The sequence below is a fragment of the Lutjanus erythropterus genome, chromosome 12 (genome assembly GCF_056507025.1).
Source record: "Lutjanus erythropterus isolate fLutEry1 chromosome 12, fLutEry1.hap2, whole genome shotgun sequence".
NCBI lineage: Eukaryota > Metazoa > Chordata > Actinopteri > Lutjaniformes > Lutjanidae > Lutjanus > Lutjanus erythropterus.
Window position 1 is genome coordinate 21,146,487 of NC_139328.1, and position 23,589 is coordinate 21,170,075.

Genomic DNA, 23,589 nt, shown 5'->3' on the forward strand with positions numbered 1-23,589 from the left:
TAAATGAGTATGTAATTTTTCAAAATATTGGCTGAAGATCTGAGAATCACATGATGCCATTGGTGACAATTAGCAAAATTTAGGAGTACAATTAAATAAAAATGTTTGTGCCAATAAGAGCAAAAAAAAAAAATCTATTTTACAAATAAACTATGATAAAATAATAAAATCTAACATGCCCTCATATAACATTAAGGGTGTGTTTTTAAATGTTTGAAGAGTTTATTTGGGTTGCTGATGTGTGGATATGCAGCTGCACACTTGGTTCTCATATCTCATAGGTTTCCACAGTCATGTGACACAGCCAGCTAAATATGTCCTGTCAGGGCTGTTTATTGGCACAAACATTATACAAAAGTACTGAAAATGTTTGGAAGTCATGCAGCCACCCACATTTATCGGGCAGTGAAAATACTTACACAAACACAGTCAACACTTGCTTAAGATGTAGACCTACAGGTCAGGTCTGCCATACTTGTAGCTACTGTAGCTTTTGCTGCAACGCTGTGGTTGTTCCTCACTTCAACTCTGGCAAACCAGTCATCAGTAGCTGATGTTGAACAGATATCTACTGACTCCCCAGTGTGGGAATGTCGTGACAGCACCTAAATTTAAAAACTCTGGTATACTTTGAACTACAGAGAGATTTACCTGGCGGTGATAGCCTTAATCTGCATTGTGTGAACCCGTTTGGCAAGAGCTTAAATGTAACAGATGCTCGTTCATATGTAAAAGTCCCGCACCCCAGTTTTAAGAGTGAGGACTAAGTAATCGGTTTGACAAATGTGTGTCAGGTTAACATCCAGCACACACTCACATGGCTGCTTAAGTAATTCGCTAAGTTAGGCACTGCTTACATTCAAGGGCAAGTAACATGTTTTCAGATGGCAAACAAATCCATATATTTTATAGAAAAGCCAACTTGCTCACCAGCTCACCTCTGTAGTCACTGCTGCTTCTCCAACTCTCCAAACTCTCCAATGAAGGGAACAGGCAGATTAACTCTCACATCCCTGCCAGGCGAGCATCCCACATACATCTTGTCCCAGTTCAGAAGGGTCTTTATGTCCACACCACATGTCTGTAGCATTTTTGCGGTAAGCTTGAAACAGAGTTAGCCGGCTAGCTATACTGAGGAAGCTAAACATTGACAGCATGACTGAAAGACACTCACTGACAGTGGCCCCAAGAAAAGACACCACTACCACCAATGTAACCAAGCATCTTGGGTTCACCAAACAGGGCAGTTTTAATGACAAATGCTGGTGCTCCAGCAACTTACAGCAACTCTGAAGGGACACACTACCTCAAATACAGAAGCCTTTTGAATCACAGTGTTGACGGCAGACGGCTCACTGGTCGATGACTGTCAGCCACCGGCGATGGACGATGGCACTGAACATCAACCCAACCCCACCTGTAAACACATATTGACTGGAAGCCCCTGACAATGGTGACATTTGCTCTCCTGTTAGGGTAGAAACGGTAAACAGTATACAACCGAAGATACTTCGGTGATGGCATCTCAAAGAAAAAAAATATGTATCTGTCCACCCATCCATCCAACCATCCATCCATCCATCCAACCATCCATTCATTCATCCAACCAACCAAGCAACCAAGAGACTTTGAAGCAGAAGAACAACTGAGCTTCTGTTTCATCCGTCTTCAGTCTACTCCACTTGACAACACCCTGAGCTTAGCACAAGTAGAAATGATCATTTGCAACAGACAGTATACAATTGTGCCACTAAGGATGCCGGACCCTGCTGCACACTCCCTCAACAAATGGGGGGGGGGGGGGGGTTCCATGGCAACCATTTAGAGAAATATGCCACCTAAGCATAAATGACTCCCACTGATGAAAATACTTCTGTCTTAACTTGTATGCTGTAATCCTCGGAGAGGGGGTGGGGGGGGATCATCTTCCAATCCATACTTCCAGCTCTGTGTCTTCAACCCCAACTCCACTACATCCTCATCGACTGGTTAAAGGCATGAACGGTAATTGAGCAGTACATTAAAATCAATAACAGTAATTGAGCAGTACATTAAAATCAATGGGAGATCCATAGAGCAGCTATTGAACTGACAGTTAGATCTCCACAGAGAATAACTGAGTCCACTTGGCAGTGTTCAAGATGACCGGTACTGTACTTCTCACAGTCGAAGACATCAAACATCTAACAGTGGAGTGTCATTCAAGCTGGTTCCATGCCAGTCACACAAATTAATTAATATACGCACACAGAAACATCAAGGAAAATGATCTAATAACAAACAGTAGCAGCAGATTCTTTCTTACCCTGCATGGTATGTGCATCTTTCTCACACAGCGCAGACTGGTCTAATTTCAGTACCACATTTAAGCAACAAAGAGTCCACATGAAGCTCCACACTGACTGAGAGAGAGAGAGGCAGACAGAGACAGAGGGGTTCACAGCACTCAAGCCGAGATGAAGAGTGGGTGGAAGACTACACGGGCGGATGTGTCTGTCGGGTTGGATGAACACTGTTATTCTGATTGTTTGCATTGAGAGATGCAGTCTGGGTGCACATGTAACTCACCCTGCCACAATCGTTCCAGCTTCTTGCACCCCGCTGGCTGTTCCGTGGGTCCTGCTGTTATCTACGTCTCATTTACAAAAAGACAACTGGGGTTAAGAGTTTCCATCCCACAGAACAGCAGCTCCAGTATGAGCAGATCTGGGATGTCTTCAGTCCTGTGGCAGTTGAGAATCTTGTAAGGCTGGACATTTATATTTCCTGTTTGATCTTTAAAGTTAGGAATTTAAATGTAAAACAAAGCACCTTTTTATTTTTTCTTTACTTTGTTTTCCAACCAAAACTAATAAAGATATCTGTGCATATTTATGAATGATCAAATGGCTGGATTTAGGTTATTAAAAGGCTAAATTCAGCCCATAAGCCATCATTTGAATAGTTCTGATATGTGGTGAAGACATGGATTTTTTTGTAAGTTATCACAATATTGGCAGGTATGATTCCACTGAATAATTTCCAGTGAAAAACAGAGACTACATTGCCTAAAATATGGATGTTGCTGCAAAGAAGCTACATATTCTAAAACCTGATTACTTCACACACATCGTCAATCCAGCAGCACAGAAGATCTACACAATCATCACAGTCTCAAGGTGGGCACCAGAGATTAGTGTCACCAATTCAGTATCTGACCAAATGGAAAATATGGTCATAATCTCCCCCTCTGTTCCTGAGTTACTGAATAAGTTCCAGAAAAGGGTTTTTGCAAAACATTATGATGATCATTTTATCCTATTAGACATCTGTCTGAAATTTGTCATAATTATTTTATGACTATCAAATTCTAATTAGGTTATTGTCGAGTCCAAGTGGACATTTGTGCCCAATTTGAAGAAATTCCCTCAAAACATTCCTGAGATATCATGTTCACTAGAGAGACAAATGGATGGATGGAAAAAAAACCCGAAAACATTATGAGCAACAAGCTCAGCTGCTGACTTGAGCAAAACTGCAAAAAAAATATGATATAACCACACAGAAAATCTGCAAGAAAGCACTGACTGGTCCCTTTTTATTCAAAATATTATTATTGATGTATCATGTTTCAAATGCTGTCACGTGCCCATCCGGTCTGTCTCATGTGTCTGTGCACAAATTGATAGTGGGATAGTTGTTGTTAACTGAGCAAACTTAGGATTTACAGGAGAAGAGGTGTTTTACAGTACACACTCATACATAGTAAATTCTGCATAAAAGTCCCCAGAAATGCACAGGTAACAGATTCAGCTTGCTTCCAACTGTTGGTCCACTAAAATCACACATGCAGCAGATAAACAAAACTTATATTTTTCAAAACCGTGGGTGCCAAAATAACTCCTTGCATTCACATCTCTGAACACAAACAACATTACTGGTGTTTGGCCTGTCAATGGGGATCTGAACTGATGGAGTGTGACAACTGCTACCAAAATGTCTTTATACTGTAGTGTATCAGTATCAGCAGACCAAAATGGTGGGTTTATTCTCTTTAAAATAGATCACAGCTTGTATCTTTCATGAGAAAACATCTGCAGTATGTTAACTCATATCTCAGGATATTCCAGTTGATCTGCAGATACAGTTTGAGGTATTAAATTAATAAGCTTCATTAAAGCCTTACTGCTGAGCTTCAGTAGACAGAGTCGTGCATCAAAAAGGACAAAAACACTGCTGTCTGCTCTCCAAACAGCCTTTACCACAGTCAATTGTTGTCTGTGAAGCAGGTCACTATAATCTAATTGTGACTAATTTCCTGTCAGTCCAGCAATGAGCTGCTGGAACTGAGCCCAGGTGTTCACAAATTCCTTATTTTCGCCTATAAATATTTTCTTGTATTGGCTATTTCTGTTGCTGAGGAGCAGTGACATTTTATCTAATAACACCATTCCTCTTGCAATATAGCTACTGCTCATTTACTTTGATGTGTTATTCTGTAAACTGCGATGATTTCTCTGCTCCTCTATATCTTTTTCATTAACAGCCCAGTCATTTGCATACAGCGTGTGTTCCAATCCAGTTTTCTCCAGGCCCTGTCTAATCAGCTGCTTTGCATCATCTGTCTGAAGGAGACTGGCTCCATGCCCTCTGCCTGATGCTACCATAGAGCAGATATGGCCGGGCTGGCACCGCCACCTTTACTTTGGCACGAGTCTCCGTCTGTGGAGTTAAAGGCTGCATCACGGCCCTTTAGATCTCCAATTATGGATCAAGAGTGGCAGCGAGTCTCTACTGCACTAAATGTAATTTATGTCTATACAGTTTGTTAATATGGGTTTGATCATTATTACTGATGTCGCCAGTTTGAGAGTTTAAAGTGGAAATTTACTTCAATTAAGAGTTACTGTTGCAATATCTGTCAAGTTTTCTGTTCTTTTAAATGTGCAATTATGCAACTGTTTCCTCATTTTAGACAGAGGTAGAAAAAAGCAGATTGCTAAATTGAAGCCGACAACAGTGACATGACCATCTATGACTATGCTGCAGACGTTATCAGGATCAAAACGTGTATGGCTGATGCTAACACAAGCCATCCTGCTGCACAATACTCCTTCACCAGTCAACTCAGCGCAAGCAGCGGTGGTGGGCAGAGCGCAAGGCCAGATCAAGAATTTCTCAGTGAGGGAGAACAAGTGCTTCCAGCTCCTTTTCAAAGTTATTTTGCACTCGTTATGTGGGAAAACCATATTAAACAAAATATTACTCACAGCAGAGTATTTTTATATACTTTAAAACATGTCTGGAGGGGAACTTTAAATATGTGCTTGGCAACATGGTATCACACAAAAGCTGCATGCTGGCAAAAGGTTGATATCCATGTAGAAGACATTGAAATAAATATTGTTCTTATGTTTCAGTGTAGGGCTAATTACTCCTATTGTTTATCTTACATAAACAGAAGTTATGTGTATGCTTTATTGTTCATTCAAACAGTATGTTTCACTTCTAATGTTAAAAGAGAAAAGGCTTTAAAGTCGACGACCAACCAATGGGTTTTTTCTGAACCTAATGCTGCCTTTGGTTGTTGGAGCGTCCTCAAATCTAACAGAACAGGAAAGAGTAAGAGTGGTTAAGTTAGGCAACAATCTGATATAGCATCCAGAGTTGCTTTCACATAGTGGTTGAAATACTACACAACATAGGCCCCTACACACGATACATGGTAAAAATGCTCTGTGCTTTCCCATTGTTTTCCTGTGGTGAGAGAGGTGGCACCCAACTAAGTGGCACCACTACACTTGGCATGCCGCATCACTCAGATTTGTGCTAGTTGCGCTCAAAGTTCAAAGTTCAAATTATTTGAACTTTGACCTTGTTTGCCACTGACCTTTCAAAGCACAACCAATGAGATAACAGCTGTGTGTGACTATGTAGCCAGAGGCGAACGTGGATGTTATGGAAACCACACAGAGTTTCGCAAATCAAGGTTTGCCTTCCAGACACGACCGAGAGTGATTGAAGAAAGTTTCCCAAAACTCTGTAACATAAGATTAAAAACAATGCCACAATCCTGCTAGTAAATGAAATGCATGGCAAAATGTGCTGTCAGATTGGGCTAAGATATTAATCTTATTGTCTATGAACTAACTTAAACGCAATGCTAAAGTTAGCTTAGCTGTTCGCATACCTGGCAGATGTGACATAATGCTGCGCCTTGCTTGTAGCTAGTAAACTAGTAAGCCGGACATGCTAACGTTCACAACTTACATTATGTAATCCACTCTTTACACTTTTGTGTTTTTGGTTTTGAGACAGGTAACAAAGAAAACGCTATATGTAGAGTATTGCTTTAACTGTAGTCTTGTATATCGCCTGTGTAGAGAATCAAAGTTTTTAGCAGGGCCTTAGAGAACACTCAATTCCTCAAGTCAGAGAGGACAACATACTCACATTTCAGTTATTTATTTTACTGTGTGCTTTCTCTGCCCTTTGTGTATATTACCAAATTGAACCTGCACAGTACCACAAACACTCTGATGAAGGCTCTGTGCCAAAACGTGTAAGCGTTTGTTTTTTGTGATGTGAGCTAAATAAATTAAGAGTATTTTGTCCTCCCTGACTTGAAGACTTGCTACCTTTTCAATATTTTGGAATATGCTCACTGGATTTCGGGTTTAGCACGCCACTGAGAATCCCATTGTTGAAGCGCAACCTCTTTTTTTTCAAAATTCAAACACTCAAAGTAATGATACAAGATTTCTTTTAACATAATATACAATTTTCATATAATTTTGTAGTTAATAAGTACTCATTTATAGCATTTAACTGCTACTATAGAGAGAATCTGCACATTTGAAGGAACATCAAAAATGAAAAAAATGATTTGCTTCAAAGAAAATGACAGCACCAAAGACTAAATTGGAAAAGAAATCATTACAGTGGGAAAAACCAATGTGTACTTGAGCTCTTCTCTCTGTCACTCTCTGGGTCATGATTGTCTCCGAGTAAGGAGATTAAGATAGCATGCGTCAATCCAGGATTTAGAGAGAGAGAGACAAATGCAAACTCCTCACAGACCCGCCAACACTGCTGCTTGGACTGCGTGTGTTTAAACTCCCTGACAGTCATCAGAGGAGATACAATAGCTTCATTAATAATATCTATACAACTTAATTCCTGGTGTGCTTGGCTCCTGTCATAGATACAATTTATCTGTAGCACATACAGTAGATGGCAAAGTCTCTGTGCTCTGCTGCACTGCACAGTGTTATGATGCAACATGATTACTGCTGGTATAAGGAGGGGTGTGCGTGTGTGGGGATTATAGAAAAAAAAAACATTTTGCCAACCATTCCTGTTATCATAATTTCTCACTTATTGCACTGAGGCAATTATTGAACCACTGCTATCACTGAAACTGCCATCTCTGTAACTCTGCAGGGTGAAAAATATGAGAAATCACGTTAAGCACAAAAAGATATATATACAGTAGGGAATGAAAACAATACAGCCCATGTCCATTTGGAAACTATCCTAATCCCACAGGAAACAGGTCTATCTGATATTCTTGAGGAAGTTTCCAGAAAGCCCTGCTGCCTTATTGCTCCACTTCCTGCCAAGAAGGAGAGCAGGTATCTGGAAGTAATGCCCCACTAACAGAGACTAAGAGGCTTTTCCTATTCTAGGTAACAAGCAGGGGGCCAGCACTAACCAGCACATTGTAATGTCAAGACAGTAGGCCATCCAGAGACTGAGGTTAGCTCCAGTTCGTATTCCCTCATTTGCATTACATTCATGCTTAGATCTGTTTTTCTGTATAATAAAAACACAGAGATTTTTTTAAAAAGCAACAAAGTATTTCAAGAATGTTTAAACCTGCTTTACTGATTTTTGAGCCACTTCAGGGCAGCACAAACAAGCTATAAACCCAAATCTGATATATTATCCCTTTTAAAGTTGCAATTAGGGCTGAACAATCAGTGGATTTTTTTTAACTCAAACTCACAATATGGTCTACTGCAGGAGGTGCAATATTTGTTAAATGTGAAATGTGTGTCAAAGTACCCCTTTAAATTATACAAAATATTTTTGTTTGTTTGGCATAGACCACTGAAAAAATCATACCATAATGTTTTTCAATGAAAATGAGAATAATTTTTTTTTTCAAAAAATCCTATAATATTGCAAATCACAGCACAATTGCTTGTCCAATATTCACTCTGTTTTAGCTCTACTTTCGGACTCAATCAACTTCTGAGGGAAATATTTGGCTCTTCAGCTGCTAAATGCTCCACTAAGTCATAATTATGAGTTTAAAAGTTGTACTTATGAGATAAAAAGTCAGAATTTTACAAGAACATAAGGGATATTTTTTAGTATTAGTAGAAAGAATTGATCTCATTATTCTGTCACCTTATCTCATAACTACATCTTTTTATTCCATAATTATGATTTTGACATGTTCACTGGCAGTTCCACCCTACGTTCCTTTGCTGTTACGTATCATTTGTGGTTAATTACATGCATAAAAAAGTCTCCATAATACAGGAAATAGTATTTAATACTAAACTGCCAACGATCACCCCCTTTGTGGCCCCATGGTGTAGAAAAAAAAAAACGCTATCCACTGCTGGTGGCTACCGTCCATGTTTGGATTAGGTTATAAGAATTGCAACCTTATGCAAAGCTTTTTTTCATTGTGCTACAGACAGAATATTTTTCATCGAGATGGTTAGAAGAGTCTTTAAGGATTCTGGAAATACCATCAGAACAGCAGTAAGTGCTGTTAAACAACCCTCTGGGTTTTTCAAAGACTGACAGGTGGATGCTTGACTCTGTGACCTGAATGTAATGATAACACATGAGAAGCATGAAGGGGGACGTTTCCTCACCAAAACGGATCAGTTGTCTCAGTCTCACCAAGTCTGCATCAGCGGTGGAAGGTAGTTATGACGGGCCCCAATGCATGCTAGTTTATATGTGTGCAGGTGCTTCGTAACTACTCACACCACCAGGTGTATATCTATATTTTACCAACAATGTGTTGGATTTTACAGTTTAATGAGCACCTTAGGCTATTGTACTGGGACAGCAGTCAGGTCAGAGAGAAAGCTGTCAGAACCATGGACAGCGCTCTGATGGGCAAAGTTTCCACATGATCAATAGACCTATATTACCCATCACACATCTGTACATGACAAAATACCAAAGAAAATAAGAAATGTTTAATTTAACTGAATAATTTCTATAGTATTTATTTTTTAAAGTTTATGTATAATAAGCAGATACTTTTGTTTTAGATTGCTAGTTACAGTAACACACTAATACAGCAGCATGACCCTTTACTAACAGGCCTGGCTCTCCAGCTGAACTGATATCAGAGCTGACTGTGTTACAAGACGTTGTTGATTCAGATTTCCAGTCTTCACGTTTTGTCCTTTGGCTCTTAGGGGTGGGCGTTAACCACGCTGGGATGTTACATGACGGTTTACAAAAAAGATGAAAACCCCCAATGAGGATTTTTCAGTTGAAAATACTTTTAAAAGACAACTATGGTCACTGGTGACATTCAGAAGACTTTCAGAATAAGTTTTTTCACAGACTGTATGAAAAGGTTGATTGAGCGTTCACATTTAGACCATATTCCACTGCAATTTGCAATAGTGACATTTTTCATCCTCTACAATGTGTAATTAAAAACATGTTGTCACTTTGGAGCCTCACTAGGAAAATACATCAACATTTCTCAGTTGAAAGACAGAAAAACTATTTGGAACAGGAAGGTCTCAAACCCAGGTCACTGGGGAATGACTCCTGTGATTAAACCACTCAACCACCACCACTTCCTGTCTTACTAGGCCTCTGTGTTGCTTTTTATACTATTTCTCAGTGCATATACCTTTGGACTAGTCAAAGTTGCAACCAAAATGCCAAAGTACTTGTGCATGAGCATTAGGATGCAGCAAGAAGCGCTATTTCTTTATTTTTGGTGAAATATGACTTTGGAGAAATACCTTCACACAAATCAATATTGTCTGTCTTTCAACCTACAACTGAACAAATTATCAGTGCTGTTAAACACATTTGTGTTTTGTGACATGTTGATATTGTAACTGCAACCGCTGCAAAGCTGGTTGAAAAGAGGGCGAAAAGAGAGATGGGTCATGGAGATGGGTTTACCTTTTCGGGGGGCATACATAGCAAATGGCATCAATTTTAATTTATCAAGAATTATTTTTCTGTCAGAATTATGAGATATTTTTGAGGTGGCAATGTGAATTACTCACAAAGGCTGCCCCCATCCCACAGCCCCCAGTGCAACCGCACTGCCTGCAGTGTTCATATTTACGCCCCTGCTCCACATGTGGCTTTAACATTGGCATTTTAATTGTAAGTAAAACATTTTTTTTTTCATTCAGATAATGATAAAAATGTAGGCTACTGAAACACAATTAAGAGTGAAGTGTTCTGCCCAAGTGAGAAAGACTTCAGAAGTTATAAAGTATGTGATGAGGTAAGGGAAGCTGACTACACCTGTTGCTGCACATTATAAAACTTCTATCACCAAAGAAAAACAAAAACAAAAACATTATAAGTCACAATTTTGACATAAGAAGTCATACTATGAGATAAAATGTCAACATTATAAGTTTAAAAGTTATAATTATGAGACATTTTACGAACATACATGGTGCATTTGTTTTTAGTCTCATAATTAAAGTATTAGGAGAAAGTAACAGAAAGTTAAAGTAACTACAACTTAATCTCATAATGACGACTTTTGATTTCATTATTATGACGTTTTATCTCATACTTTTGTCAGTCATGGTTTTTGCTTGTTAAAATGACATTTTTCCTCCTCCCAGTCTCCCTCAGATAACTTTGCTATGATTTGGAGCTTTACAAATCAAACTGAATTGGACATCAATCACATTATCATAATTTATCTCAAAATTCTGACATCTTAAATCATAATTTTGACTTTTTAACTTTTTATTTCAAATTTATATATTAATTTATGACTTACCACAGGGATATTTTTAACTGTCAGAAATGGATTTCCAGAGCTGAATATAAGTCGCTTTGTTCTAGCAGCCATCACACAATTTATTGATTGACTGACTGATTGATTGATTGATTGATTGATTGATTGGTTAGTTGGTTGGTTTTGGCCTGCATTCATTTCACCTTATTTATTCTTGAGGTTCTTTATTTATTTGAGTGGATTTTATTGTTACTTCTCAATTTTATTAAATCTGAGTACTTTGAGCATGTTTGTAAATGGATGCCCCTTCTCTTTTAACTGCAAACCAAATCTTAGGGGTACAAATAAAGTAAGCTGAACCTGATGTGCATAGTTTCAGATCCTGTAGCCTGAATACATCATCGCAACCAGTTCTCAAGTCCAAGAGCCTCAAGTGAAAGAAAGAGGCGAGAAAAGAGATTTAATCTATCTGATCTTCACAGGCACTGCTGGTTATGCAACTCTCTGTGAAGCTTGTGGTTTTCATGACATGATACATGCATGTGGATATGCAGCATCTCTATCTGCCCTGCCTGCGCACTGCTACTGTTTCACAGAGTGCAGTGATGTGGAAGGCCTCACACAAGGATTAACGCCCGGTGCAACAGATGGTGCATTCTCTTACCCTTCCTGTCCAGCGCGTGCGCACACACGCCCGCGCATAAAAACACACGAACACATGAAAAACAAGGATATTGCATGTTTTACCTTTTTCTTGGGCGGCATTGTTGTTAGAGTGGTCCACCTGTGTTACTCCACGACTGATTCAGATTATCGCTCACTTGGCTCCAGTGAATGCGACGTGGAAAAGTCTGCCATGAGACTGAGTTTACCTCTAAAACAGGTAGCAGCGGAGATATCCGAGGATGCTCCTGAACGCAGCACAACACAGTTCTTTAAACGCCTTTTCGTGCGTAAAGGTGAAATATTTCCCCAAAATACGCGCAGGACAGGTCACCGGCGGAGACGCCAATGAGTGGCGTGAGGGGTTTCACTTAAGTCTGTATTGTGAGTTGAGTGTAGTTACCCTTTCCCGAGTCCCGGGGGTATTAAAGGCTTATTTCTCTGTGGAGCGGCATCTGTTGAGCCGCACACCGCTCAGTCTGACCTCAAGCAGCGAACAAACCGAGAGGAAGAAGAAGAAGAAGGTCCACAAGCGCTGTCCACGCGTCCTAAATAACGCAAAGTGAGGAATGCCTCATTTATGTTGGTGACCAGAGTTGTTGGCTCCGTCCGCTGTGCGTGTCACGCCTGATTAGTGAGCGTGTGTCTGTGAGTGTGCGCGTCCGAACAACTTCCTGCGGTTTTGGCTGCACAAATGGGAGTATTACAATGGCCCGGCTCCAAAATAGAAAGATGAAATTAAAAAGCTCGACGACATAATTCCTTTGTGCGGCCGAGTTACAGCACACTACTACAGACAGACCTTCTGCTGACCGCGGTTGTGATATTGTCGCCACATTAGTTCAGTGTCGTTATGTCACTACTTTAAACTCCCGACTTCCCAAGTATCAGCCAGGCACACACACAGACTCAGCACTGATTTTCTTACTGTACCCTCAAGTTACCTTCATAGCTGCTGTGCTGAGCTGCCTTCATTGTGTCAGCCTACGCATGTAGCCACGTGCAGCCTAAATATGTTTTATTAAAAAAAAAAGCATCCTCAAAGCATTGTTTCCCAACCTGAGGATTTGGACACCCCAGAATAAATTTGAGGTGTCACAAAACCCTCTACAAATCCATCAAATAATGCAATTTGATGAGGATAAATTACTCTTTGGATTAACTGCCCTCACTTCATATCCACACTGAGGCCAGAACCTGTGATGATGGATCACATGTTGATGCTGCTCCATCTGAAAGAGTCTTGTGACAAAACCTGTAAGGCTTTAATAACCGTGGTGTAAAAATCAGTTGCCAATAATTTATTCAAGTTTTTGAAGTACAGTACTTATAGCCCACTTGAGATCTAAAAACACAATATTTCACAGTGGGATATTGTACTTGTTACCCCACAATATTAATTTAAAGGAGCAACATGTAGGATACGTCTAGCCATCCAAGGTAACTGAAAACTAGGAGGCAGCGAATCACCAGCAGCTACACTACACTCTGCTTTCTTATGCTATGATTAGTCATTTTGCAACTATCTTTGGCTTTAGTCAGCCTATTAGCTGCTGTTAGCCCAGTTAGCCCTGTCACCAGTGGCACTTCACTGACTCAAGTCTGGGTGGACCTGCAGCTCGGAGCATAGGAAGAGTGTTTGTAAATGGTGTGGGCAACAGATCCAGGCTCAGAAGCCTCTCAGCGGCTGGACCAGGACTGAACACAGCCTCAGAGACTGACGGAGGCCAGTTTGATTTCCAGCAGTTCTGACCTGGACTCTGACTGCAGTGTCACAGATGACAGAGTAGAGACAAGAGAGGCATGAAGCGGAAAGGAGCGAGAAGGAGGTCTACATTTGCAAGGCAGCAGATAGTCAGTGAGCTTTGTTTTGTTTTTTAAGTGTGTTCTAAGTTTGGTAAAAAAGTTAAAGTTGGAGTTAAGAAGGTGTACAGTTCATCAGTGATTAGAGTCGTGCACCAGGTCAGGTACCTGGGTGACCCACAAAAATGTTGTGTAACGAGTAAAAAATATATTTATAAAAATTCATGAGTGCAGGCATGGGTAAAAAATTTAACAACTGTGGGCAGGCAGCAGGTGAGAACCATAATATAACACATACACTATAACAGAATGCTTTTTTCCCCTGGCGAAATCAAAATGAAAATGATTGCACAATATTTTTAACATTTATATCTGCTAATGAATGTCAAGCCTAATCCGCTGGCAGGATTTTATTGTAAAACGCTGCAACACAACCTTTGATCCACATTCTGCCAAACAATTGGACATCACTGTTTGATATGAGAGCGATGAAGGCTAGCTGCAGGCTAAAACGGATGACATGAAATGGTAAAGGCAAACGCAAAATTAGCCAGTGAAGAATATCAGACTGTGGACAAGACATCATCAAAAGCCAAGTTAGACATTTGGAAGGATTATGGTGCAATCAGAGACTGTGAGAATAACGCTGTCAGTGACTTTGCTGCTTGTAAAATGTTTCAGAAAGTATTAGCTTTTGATAGTTGCAAGCTAGGTTCGCTGTCACTATGGAAACTGCCAGCTGAGTGACATGTGAGTGGCTGTGTGTGTTTAATTAGTGTAGATTGCTGGTTTGCAAATCAGGACCTGTGCATGACTCTGTTACAGACAACAGATGTATGAATATTTTGTTTCTTGACATTTTGTGGGTTTGTTTTGTTTATGGAGCTATAAAAACTAAGAGACCTTGTGAAAGTATCAACCTCACCCCTCGCATACATCTCCCAGCAGAAACTGTTACTTCGTCACATTATATTGATAATTTTAGTTAATTTGTCAAACTTTTAAAATTCAAATTCTGGCCAAATTATACACATTGTTCCTTTAAGGGCTGACAAGGCAAAACTGGAACCACCTCTTTAAAGGCAGTGGTGGAAAGAAATTAGTTATTATTTATTCAATTACTGTAAGTACAGTTTTCAAGTACTTGTAGCTTACTTGAGTATTTAAAAGTGCAATATTTCAGGAAAACTTTACTTTTTATTCCACAATACTTCTCTAACGGTGACTAGAGTTACTTATGTAAGTTTTTACATGCTAAACATGATAGACGTGGATAATATGATACATTTTTACACATTAATACTCCACAGTATACAGGATTATGACTTAGCATCACCTGGACCAGCTACGAAATTAAAGGGTTAGTTCACCCAAATCCTTCTCTGGTATATAGCCATGCAGATGAGTTTTTAGACTTAAGAGATCAACACAAAAGGCCCTTTGGCAGTATGTCTCAGGGATATGAATGATTTGTTTCTTTGTAATTTGCAGCCTAATAATTATGTTTAAGTGTTTAATAAGTTGTATACCACAATATTTTATGGATTTTCATTGCCTGTCAGTACTTTAATGGTTCATTAAATCATGCTGAAAGTGATCTTAATGATATCTTTGCTGCTGTCTTTGGTGTTCTAGTTTTAAAATGACACAATTATAGTTATTAATAGTTATCTTTCTTGGTGTGGACGACCCCTAGTAATCCAGTTTTAGGGACTATTTCTGATTAAAATTATTGTCTCATATCTCAAAAGTTAAACAAATAATACAAAATATCTGCAGCTTGATGAAAAGCCTTGATACTTTTACTTTAGTGAATCTTTGAATGAGGGACTTGTACTTGTCAGCTATGCTACGCTGTGGTAATATTAATACACCCTCCACTGCTGTTTAGCCTGAAGGTAAGTAACGCTGCATGGTCCATTTGTCAGTGTGGCCTGTCACCCAGGCAGCCAGACAGAGGACGTGGGCAGATGGGCGATCCGGTGAGGTACCAAAATCTCCAGGGAGAGCTTTGGGAGGAGGCGAGGGACACAGATGAGAGCGTTACATAACTGAGAATGGAAACGCAACATGCCGGGCCGGCGTCAGCTGGGCCGGGCTGTGACAGTGTGGAGCAAGAAGCTGTGACACTGACCTCTGGGTCAGACACACATCTGGACCTACAACACACACACACACACACACACACACTTGCTGCAGATGCACACATGCATGTCCTTATCAATATCTCTACCACATTCTCAGAGGTTGGACCACTGTGTCCACGCCAGCTGTGACAGAGACAGAGAGACTGTAAATGGAAGGTCCTGACATTTAGCCCCTGACCTGAGACTGAACCAGACTGGGGCTTTATTAAATCTGCTCCATGACACCTCAAATCTCCTCCAGCCAGAGCCAGCTCTCCTCAAGTGCCAACAAAACACTCCAACACAGTCCCTGCTTGCTTTGACTCCCTCTAAGCACATCTGTGAAGTTCTTACATAAGGCTGTCGGATCATTCCAGTGCTGCTGAAACGGGCTCCACATGGAACATATGTAGAAGCTGGGAGATTCTCCACACCCACTGAAACATTTCTATACATTCGTGCCGTGAGGTGCAGCCTCCAATGTGAACATTTATATCTAAACTTACAAGTTTTCCAACACCAAAACTCAAAACATATGAATGAAAATAAATGCCTTCAGCACCAGCCAGCGGAACCAGTCACATACAAGACTGCTGTGCTCACATTGTCGAGGAAAAATAGCTTTTATGCGGACGTCCTTCATTATTTATCACATTCAGATCATTGCATTTAGTTCACAGTTATTGAACTTATACTAATGGCTGAAGGCCACTGCTTGTGGTTCAATTAAAGATGGAGGACAGGGTTGGATGACATGGTTCTATTGGCTATTGATGATTTTTGTCATTTCATTTAGCAAATTAAATGGTCTTCCTCCAAAGCCACTGCAGGACCAGAACATTTTTGTGTCTAACTCTGTGAATTATGCTTTTTTTATGGTTGATGATTGTTGGAACAGTCAGAAAATTAATCCAAATAGTTTGGGTGAGTTTTATTTTGTTTCTGTCTGTCATGTCTTTTCTTTTTGTTACATGATAAATGATGAATGACTTTATCATTTTAATCTTAGCTTATCTTTAATCTTACTCTGACTTTTAGCATGGCTTTGTAACATCTGTCCAGGGTGCCTCTTGGCTAAGACTGGTGCATTTACGACAATGTTCATTAATGTGCACTGTCCCTGTTAAATAAACCAACAAATAAAATAAATAAATAACATCCTGAATGGGAGCAAAGCAGCACAAACAGCAAAGGAGCTTTATTTTCCTGCCATAATGTGACTATGACCTCAGAATGAACATAATGTTTTTTGAACTTTATGCCCTGCACTGTTTATAGATGATGGTTGTTGACTTTTTTTTTTTTAAATTATAGTATAGAAAACATACATATCAAATCATGGATATAAATTTATCAGGTCATCTGGATAATTTTCACTACAATTCACACATGCAGTTATTGGCACATCTTGGTTAAAGGGACAGTTCATACCAAAATCAAAAATACATATTTTTTCTCTTACCTGCTGTGGTATTTATCTGTCTAGATAGGTTTGGTGTGAGCTACAAAAATTGGAGATGGCAGCCATAGAGATGTCTGCCTTCTCTCAAATGAAATGGAACTACAACAGCAATGTCTCTTTCCATAAATCATGATCCGGTTACTCAAGATAATCCACAGACCTGGTTGCGAATAGTTTCATATGAGAACTTTTTTCTTCCTAAAGAAGAAAGAAAATAATTCCCACATGAAACTGCACTGCAGAGCAGGGAGACATCTCTATGACCGATATCTCCAAAACTTAGCAACTCTTTAAAAAGACAAACTTATTCATCTGATACAGACTCCAACAGTTCAGTTACTACAGCATCCTTCACAGAGCCTCAAACACTGTAAGAAGCTGTCAGTCATCTCACTTCCCCCATGAAAACACAGCACACGTGCTCATGTACACATGTGCTCTTAAACATACATAAACAAACATCTGTCCATAAGCTTCTTACAACTAGAATGTGTGTTTGTATGTGTGTGTGTGTGTGTGTGCTGTCAGGCTGGGGCCAGTAGTGCGAGGCAGGGCTGCCGGGGCAGAGATGGATGGCACGCACAATTTCAGGCAAAGCTCCAGACCTCGGCCGTCCACTCTGCCCTCCACTGTGTCCACACAGCTAGAAACCTCTCATCTGTCCTAAAAAAAGACTCATTATTGCTCGCAACTGGACGAAATAAAAAAGTATTTTCATTAAACTGCGGTCAAGCAATGTCAGCTCACGTTAGCCCCTCCTCCCCCTTCACACTCATTGATTTGAGCCTAATCATCACCTTTTCTTTTTGTTAATGCTCTTTTATTTTTCAGTTGGCTGAGCAGGCCAGTGCACAGGCGGGCTGGAGGAGAGTGCAGAGGGCTTTAGGATAGTTTTGATCGCACAGCTGTTGGACACATCAAGGCAGATGTGCAAAAGAGCAAAGACAATGGTTATATCTGTTCTATTCTCTATCTGGAATCCTAAATTAAAGGGACAGTTTACCCCCAAATAAAAAAAAAAAACATATTTGTCCCTCTTACCTTTAAGGCTGTTTATCCATCTAGTGAGTGAGAATGAGTTACAGAGTTTTGGAGATGTCGGCCATAGAGATGTCTGCCTTCTCTCAAATATAATGGCACTAGATGTCACTCAGCTTGTGGTGATCAAAGCACCAAAAAACTCAACAGCAATGTTTCTTTCCACAAATCATAACCCAGTTATTTCACAGACTTTGTTGTGAGTAGTTTCATGGTGGAACTATTTTCGTTCTATTGTACAGCTGCCAAAGACCACCCTGCAGCAACTAGTTCAGTGGTGCTAAGGCTGGCTTTACAAGGTGAAGCCCAGAAACTAAGTTGCACTCAACCAATCTGAGAATGAGCTGTTTAAAAACAAAAGCTTATGGGGAGATGGAAGACACAGGGTCCAAAACCCAAATACACAAGGAAACACAAAGGCAAGGATGCTTGATGAGAGGCAAAGATGAACTGGTGTCTAATTAAGGAACGGACACAAGATTAAAAATACAGGAAAGTTAATGGGGGCAGGTGAAAAAAAATCTAACCAAAATAGAAAGGAAAAGACATGATGTAAAACGGCATAATCAAGAGGAAACACAAGAACTTCAAAATAAAACAGGGAACATGTAAACGAAAATCCAAAACCATGACAACCACAAGCCGAGTGTCACCTCGTCTCTTGGGCTGGTATCTCCAAAACTCGGCAACTCACACCAAAATAATCTCTATATATAATAGTGTATGAATATAAAAGAATATAAATAGCACTATGGTTACGAGGAAAAATATGCAATTTTGATTTGGGGGTGAACTTTCTCTTTAATCCCATAAACATGAACATTCTTTGGTCCAAAAGAGAGAAAATGTATGAAGCATTCGCTTTAAGACATTACAGCCAAAGATAACAAATTCCAAAGCAGATAAATCTGACATAAATGAAAAAGCACTCAAACTGAACCCATATAATCCACTAACAGCCCTCCCCCTTCACCCCTGCCCCTCCTCTACTCCTCTCTCCATCCACCAGACACAGAGGCAGTACTCACCCAGGAGACATTTTTGTTCTTGGGCAATTTTGACATGGCTCGCGGGCGGAGAGGCCAAGGCCCCCGACTCCTGAAACATTCAACGTCCACACACACACACTCAGATCCCAGTCCACCTTCAGCAGCACCAGCAGCAGCCCGCTCAGAGACGGAGACAGGTTTTTCATTTGACGTCCTCCACTGTTTCCCCCCTCTGTGCCAACAACCCTCACCAGATTTACATCTGCCTGGAGCGTCGCCCTCCAATCACACCCGGCTAAACATGATCCAAAACTGACTCAAGGAGGAGGAGGAGGTGGAGGAGGAGGAGGAGTAGAAGAAAGACAGAAACACAGATAGGATAACTCCAAAAGTGCCTGTCAGAAGCAGAAATAGAACAAGCAGGAAAGTTCCTTCACCTGAGTCCTCCTCCTCTTCCTTCTTCTCCTTATCAGTGGCTGTCTGCTCTACTCAGATTCATAAAGCCTGTATGAAAAATATGCAACCAAACATCTGGTTGATGCCCCTCCTCCGTGATGCCGGAGGCTGGGGCCAGCAAACGACCAATCCTGCCCTCCTCACATCTGGGAGAGAGGAAAGACTGAAGGGGATGGATGAGGATGAGAGAGGTAGGAGAGCAGAGCCAGAGAGGTGGAGGGATACTGGGGAGGTGGAAGAGGGAGGAGAGACAACTGGAGAGGGCCAGTCAGCGGGCCGACACAGATTGGAGGGCAGGTTACTGATCACTAACATGAGATTAGAGGAAAAAAACATGCAAGATTGAATTGGTTGTTGTGGAATGCAGAATATTTTTCCATGATTTCCCTCTAGGACAGAAATGAGACAACTGTCTTTGTGATTGTGTTTCTGTCATCTGGCATCTATGTTTTTGATTGTAATCGTGCTGCTGAGCTCCACGGCAATGATTGGTCAGAGAGAGGAAGAGATGGATTGACAGAATTAGAGATTGATGGTATTATAGAGAGATGTCTCTTCTCTGCCAATCCCAAATCCATTTTTTTCCATGAGCCCCTTCACAATGTCCTGAATATACCATGTAAGAGCCATCTTTTTGTATTGCTTACACATTTTGTTCTTACAGTTTGCTTATTTATTGGGGTGCTGTAAATATTTTCTTTTGACTCATTAACTGATGTTAAATTTAGATTCAGAGCAATTATTTTTGGATTTATTGTGATTAATCAGATTATGATCAGCAGTACTAGGAAGGGGTGGGACTGAGTCCAAGTTTCTTCTGCAAACATGTATGAAATGTGTGTAGAGCGCAATATAGTCCTTGTCCTCATGTTAGACTTAAATAGTTTATCATTTTAGTTTTTTCAGAGTTAATCCATCAAATTAGTGAGTCAAGAAGCAGAGCCTCGTATGGTGGCACAGTTTAAAAGAAGTTGAAAGAACAGGCCACATCATACTGCACTCAAATTACACACTTGTGCTTCCCATTTTGGGAAATTTTGCTTATTAATGTATTTTTCTTCGCAAGAGTGAGAAGAGAAGATCAATACTGTACCATATTCTTGTCTGTGTTTAGTACAGTGCTGGGGCCAAGAGGCAATTAGTTTACTTTAATAAATTAGTACACATGCAAGCAAGGTGACACAGCTGGCTGTCTCCCCAAAGTTCAAACAGTGTGCAGTGCACACCCATAAACACAAACAGAAATCTGGTATCAAAAGGCAACCAGCGGGAACACTGCACAGAAACAATGAGCGAATGGCGGATTATCGAGAAATAGATACGTGTAATTCCACCTAAAAACACACATTAACTCATTAATGACATTAGCCTAAACCAGGGGTCTGCAACCTTTACAATCAAGAGAGCCATTTTTAGCCAAAAAAGGGGAAAAGAATCTGTCTGGAGCCGCAACTATTAAATGCTCTCTTTTCCCTGAAGACTTTTTTTGGCGGCCATAGCTTATGGAGACTCAAGAAGACGAGCCATCATCAAACTTTAGAGGAAAAGACACCGAGCCGAGTCTTTGATATTTTAGTTGATGAAATATTAACACTTTTTTTTATTTGGTGTACAACATACTGCAATAGATTTTTGAGTTTTGTGCCCAACTCAAACTTTTACAAACTTTCTGCTGACCTTTAGTTGAGATAATTTACTATTCTTCCTTTGATAAATTTATAGTTTAGTTTAGAAATTTATATTTAAGTGTGACCCTGATTTGTTACTATTTTGTTGCCTTAAAATTAAATGGTTTGTGCTATAATTTTTTACATACAACATTTTTAGGTTTCTAAAATTGAAATATTTAATTTTATCTAAAGAAGAAAAGTAAATTAGCTCAACAAAAGATCAGTAGTTGGGAAAACTTTTTCAAAACTGACTTGGGCTCAGAACTGATGTACTATGTATGTAGTATGTTGGCTTGAAATTTTGACCTGTCTCAACTTTTTCATAGACCTACAACAATGAAACATGAAAAAAAAATCGAATCTTATTCATTTCCATATAATTTTTTGCCAAAGTCACAGGGAGCCACTGGAGAGGAGCCTCAGGTGCCCCGCATGTGGCTCTGGAGCCTCAGGTTGCAGACCCCTGGTCTAAACTTTCCTATAACTCCCCATGTAACTTTGATGATCAGTGTCAGTTCTTAACAGGTTTTTCTAATGTAACCACTTGGAGATTTGTTCAATTTTAATGATACAGAACTGAGCGTTAACATATATTGTTTAGAAAACATTACAGATCCAAGATGAAACTGACAGAAAGACTTGAACTTGAGAAAAAGTTGCAATTACAAATCTGTTGACTACTTCAGCACCATGGATTTATCAATACACAGCACAGTTTCCTAACTGGAAATTATATGAATGAGCCTGTGAGCAAACATTGCATGTTTCACTTTTCCCCAATGAGGATGTCCTAACTGGTTCTGCGTGTCAGGGAACAGGCTGTGTGTTTGACAAACTGCTTGCCGTGGTCCCGTTTTTTGAGGTTTTGCGCACTTGTTTCACCTCCAACCCACTGTCAAAACTGACCCTGTTTCCCACTCAGTCAGCCCTCAGTTTGAACAAAAAGTTTCAAGGCTGAGAAGGATGAGGTATAGAAGGAAAATGGAGAAGCTCCTGAGAGTTACAAGTAAAAACAAGGCTGACTTTCCCATTAGTTTTGAATAAATAACTTAACACTAAACTTGCTCATTTGCAGAGGGAGAAAACATGTGCACTGCTGCAACATTGCTTGTAATATAGCTCCGTCTGCTAGAGTTTGCTTGCGTCCATTTAGCGGTCATTGTTAGCCTACTGATATTTCAGAGCTATGGTCTGAGTCATGGAGTCTAACTTTTACAATAGGCTCAATGAGTCAGGCAAAACTTAACAACTCCTCTGCCCCTGCACTTTCTACAGCTATAGGGGATGGTTATTTTGCCAGCGATGTGGGTGGCATCCCACCTCAAATCACCTACTGAACATGCTAGCTCTAGGCTTTGGAAGCAATGCAGACATAGCCAACGACTTGTATGGTAGGTAGGTAACTAGTTAGCAAGACATGCTAATGTCTGCAGCTGACATTAGAGCAGCTAATTTGTGGCTCTTTGTTTTGGTTTCGAAAGAGTTAAATAAAAAGCTCAAAGCTCTGTAAATGCACAGTGCTGTATGTCTCTAACTTCTACCCCATGCACATTGCTTCAGCATGTTCAAATCTCAACAGGCCTGCAGTGCCTAGTTATGGTTGCTAAGCTAGGCTAAAGTTTAGTGAATAGTCAGTTGCTGTTTTTACATTTCATTTAATTAAACAGACAATGTACTAATTAGTCGATTTTGAGGTGTTGGTAGGTGTATTTCTGAACTTAAGATAAAGCCAGGCTAGTTGTTTCCCCCGTGTTGATTCTTTATGCTAAGCTAGCAACTTTACTTTGATATCATTGCCAATATTACTTTTCTACTTTTTATTTTAGTTTACTTATTTCACTTTACATTTACTGTTATTCTATTAGACACTGGTTTAGTATTCACTCCTTATACACTTTAGATTTAGTACTCGATTGTTTTTATTCTTATGTCACTGTAGTTTCTTTTTAGCAATCTCTGATCCAAGAATTTTCCTAAGAATTATTAGCAAACGGGCCACAAGCGGGAGTTGAGCTGGCAGTCACTGCAGAAGACAAACAGCCTCACTACATGGGGCACACGCTCTACCAACTGAGCTATAGGGGTGCCCCCTAAACTGCATTTCTAGGAGTATATTAATATATAAATAAATAAATAAATAAATATCTGAGGCTAAGCAGCCCTGAAGAGCGTTTTTGGTCCTACACAGATACTCATCTGTGATCTACAATTCCATCGCCTCCAGTGAGGTTGGAAATAGCAGTGAGAGTGTTGAGTGTGGACACAAGTCAATACTGAGCTTGCAGCATGTTTACCAACAGGATTTTTTGATTCAGCATTATAATCAATGTCCACCTTAGCACTGTATGGATCTGCGGTTCTTATAGATTCACCTCAACAGAAGTGCAGAAGGAAAGATATCACAGCTACCTCTGCA

At 40.0% G+C, this 23,589-nt stretch overlaps 1 protein-coding gene across 2 annotated transcripts in view; it reads right to left on the reverse strand.

Moving 5' to 3' along the window:
- Positions 1–12,831, reverse strand: part of cacnb2b (calcium channel, voltage-dependent, beta 2b) — a 34,711-nt gene extending 21,880 nt beyond the window's left edge. The window contains exon 1 of one of the 2 annotated variants that reach the window (XM_084732585.1): positions 11,714–12,829. In XM_084732585.1, coding sequence (XP_084588711.1) covers positions 11,714–11,731 — 18 coding nt within the window. In that variant the 5' untranslated portion in view covers positions 11,732–12,829. Of the gene's footprint in view, positions 1–11,713 lie in introns of both variants that reach the window. The other variant, XM_084732586.1, reaches the window with a different exon arrangement.
- Between the last annotated feature and the right edge of the window lie 10,758 nt (positions 12,832–23,589).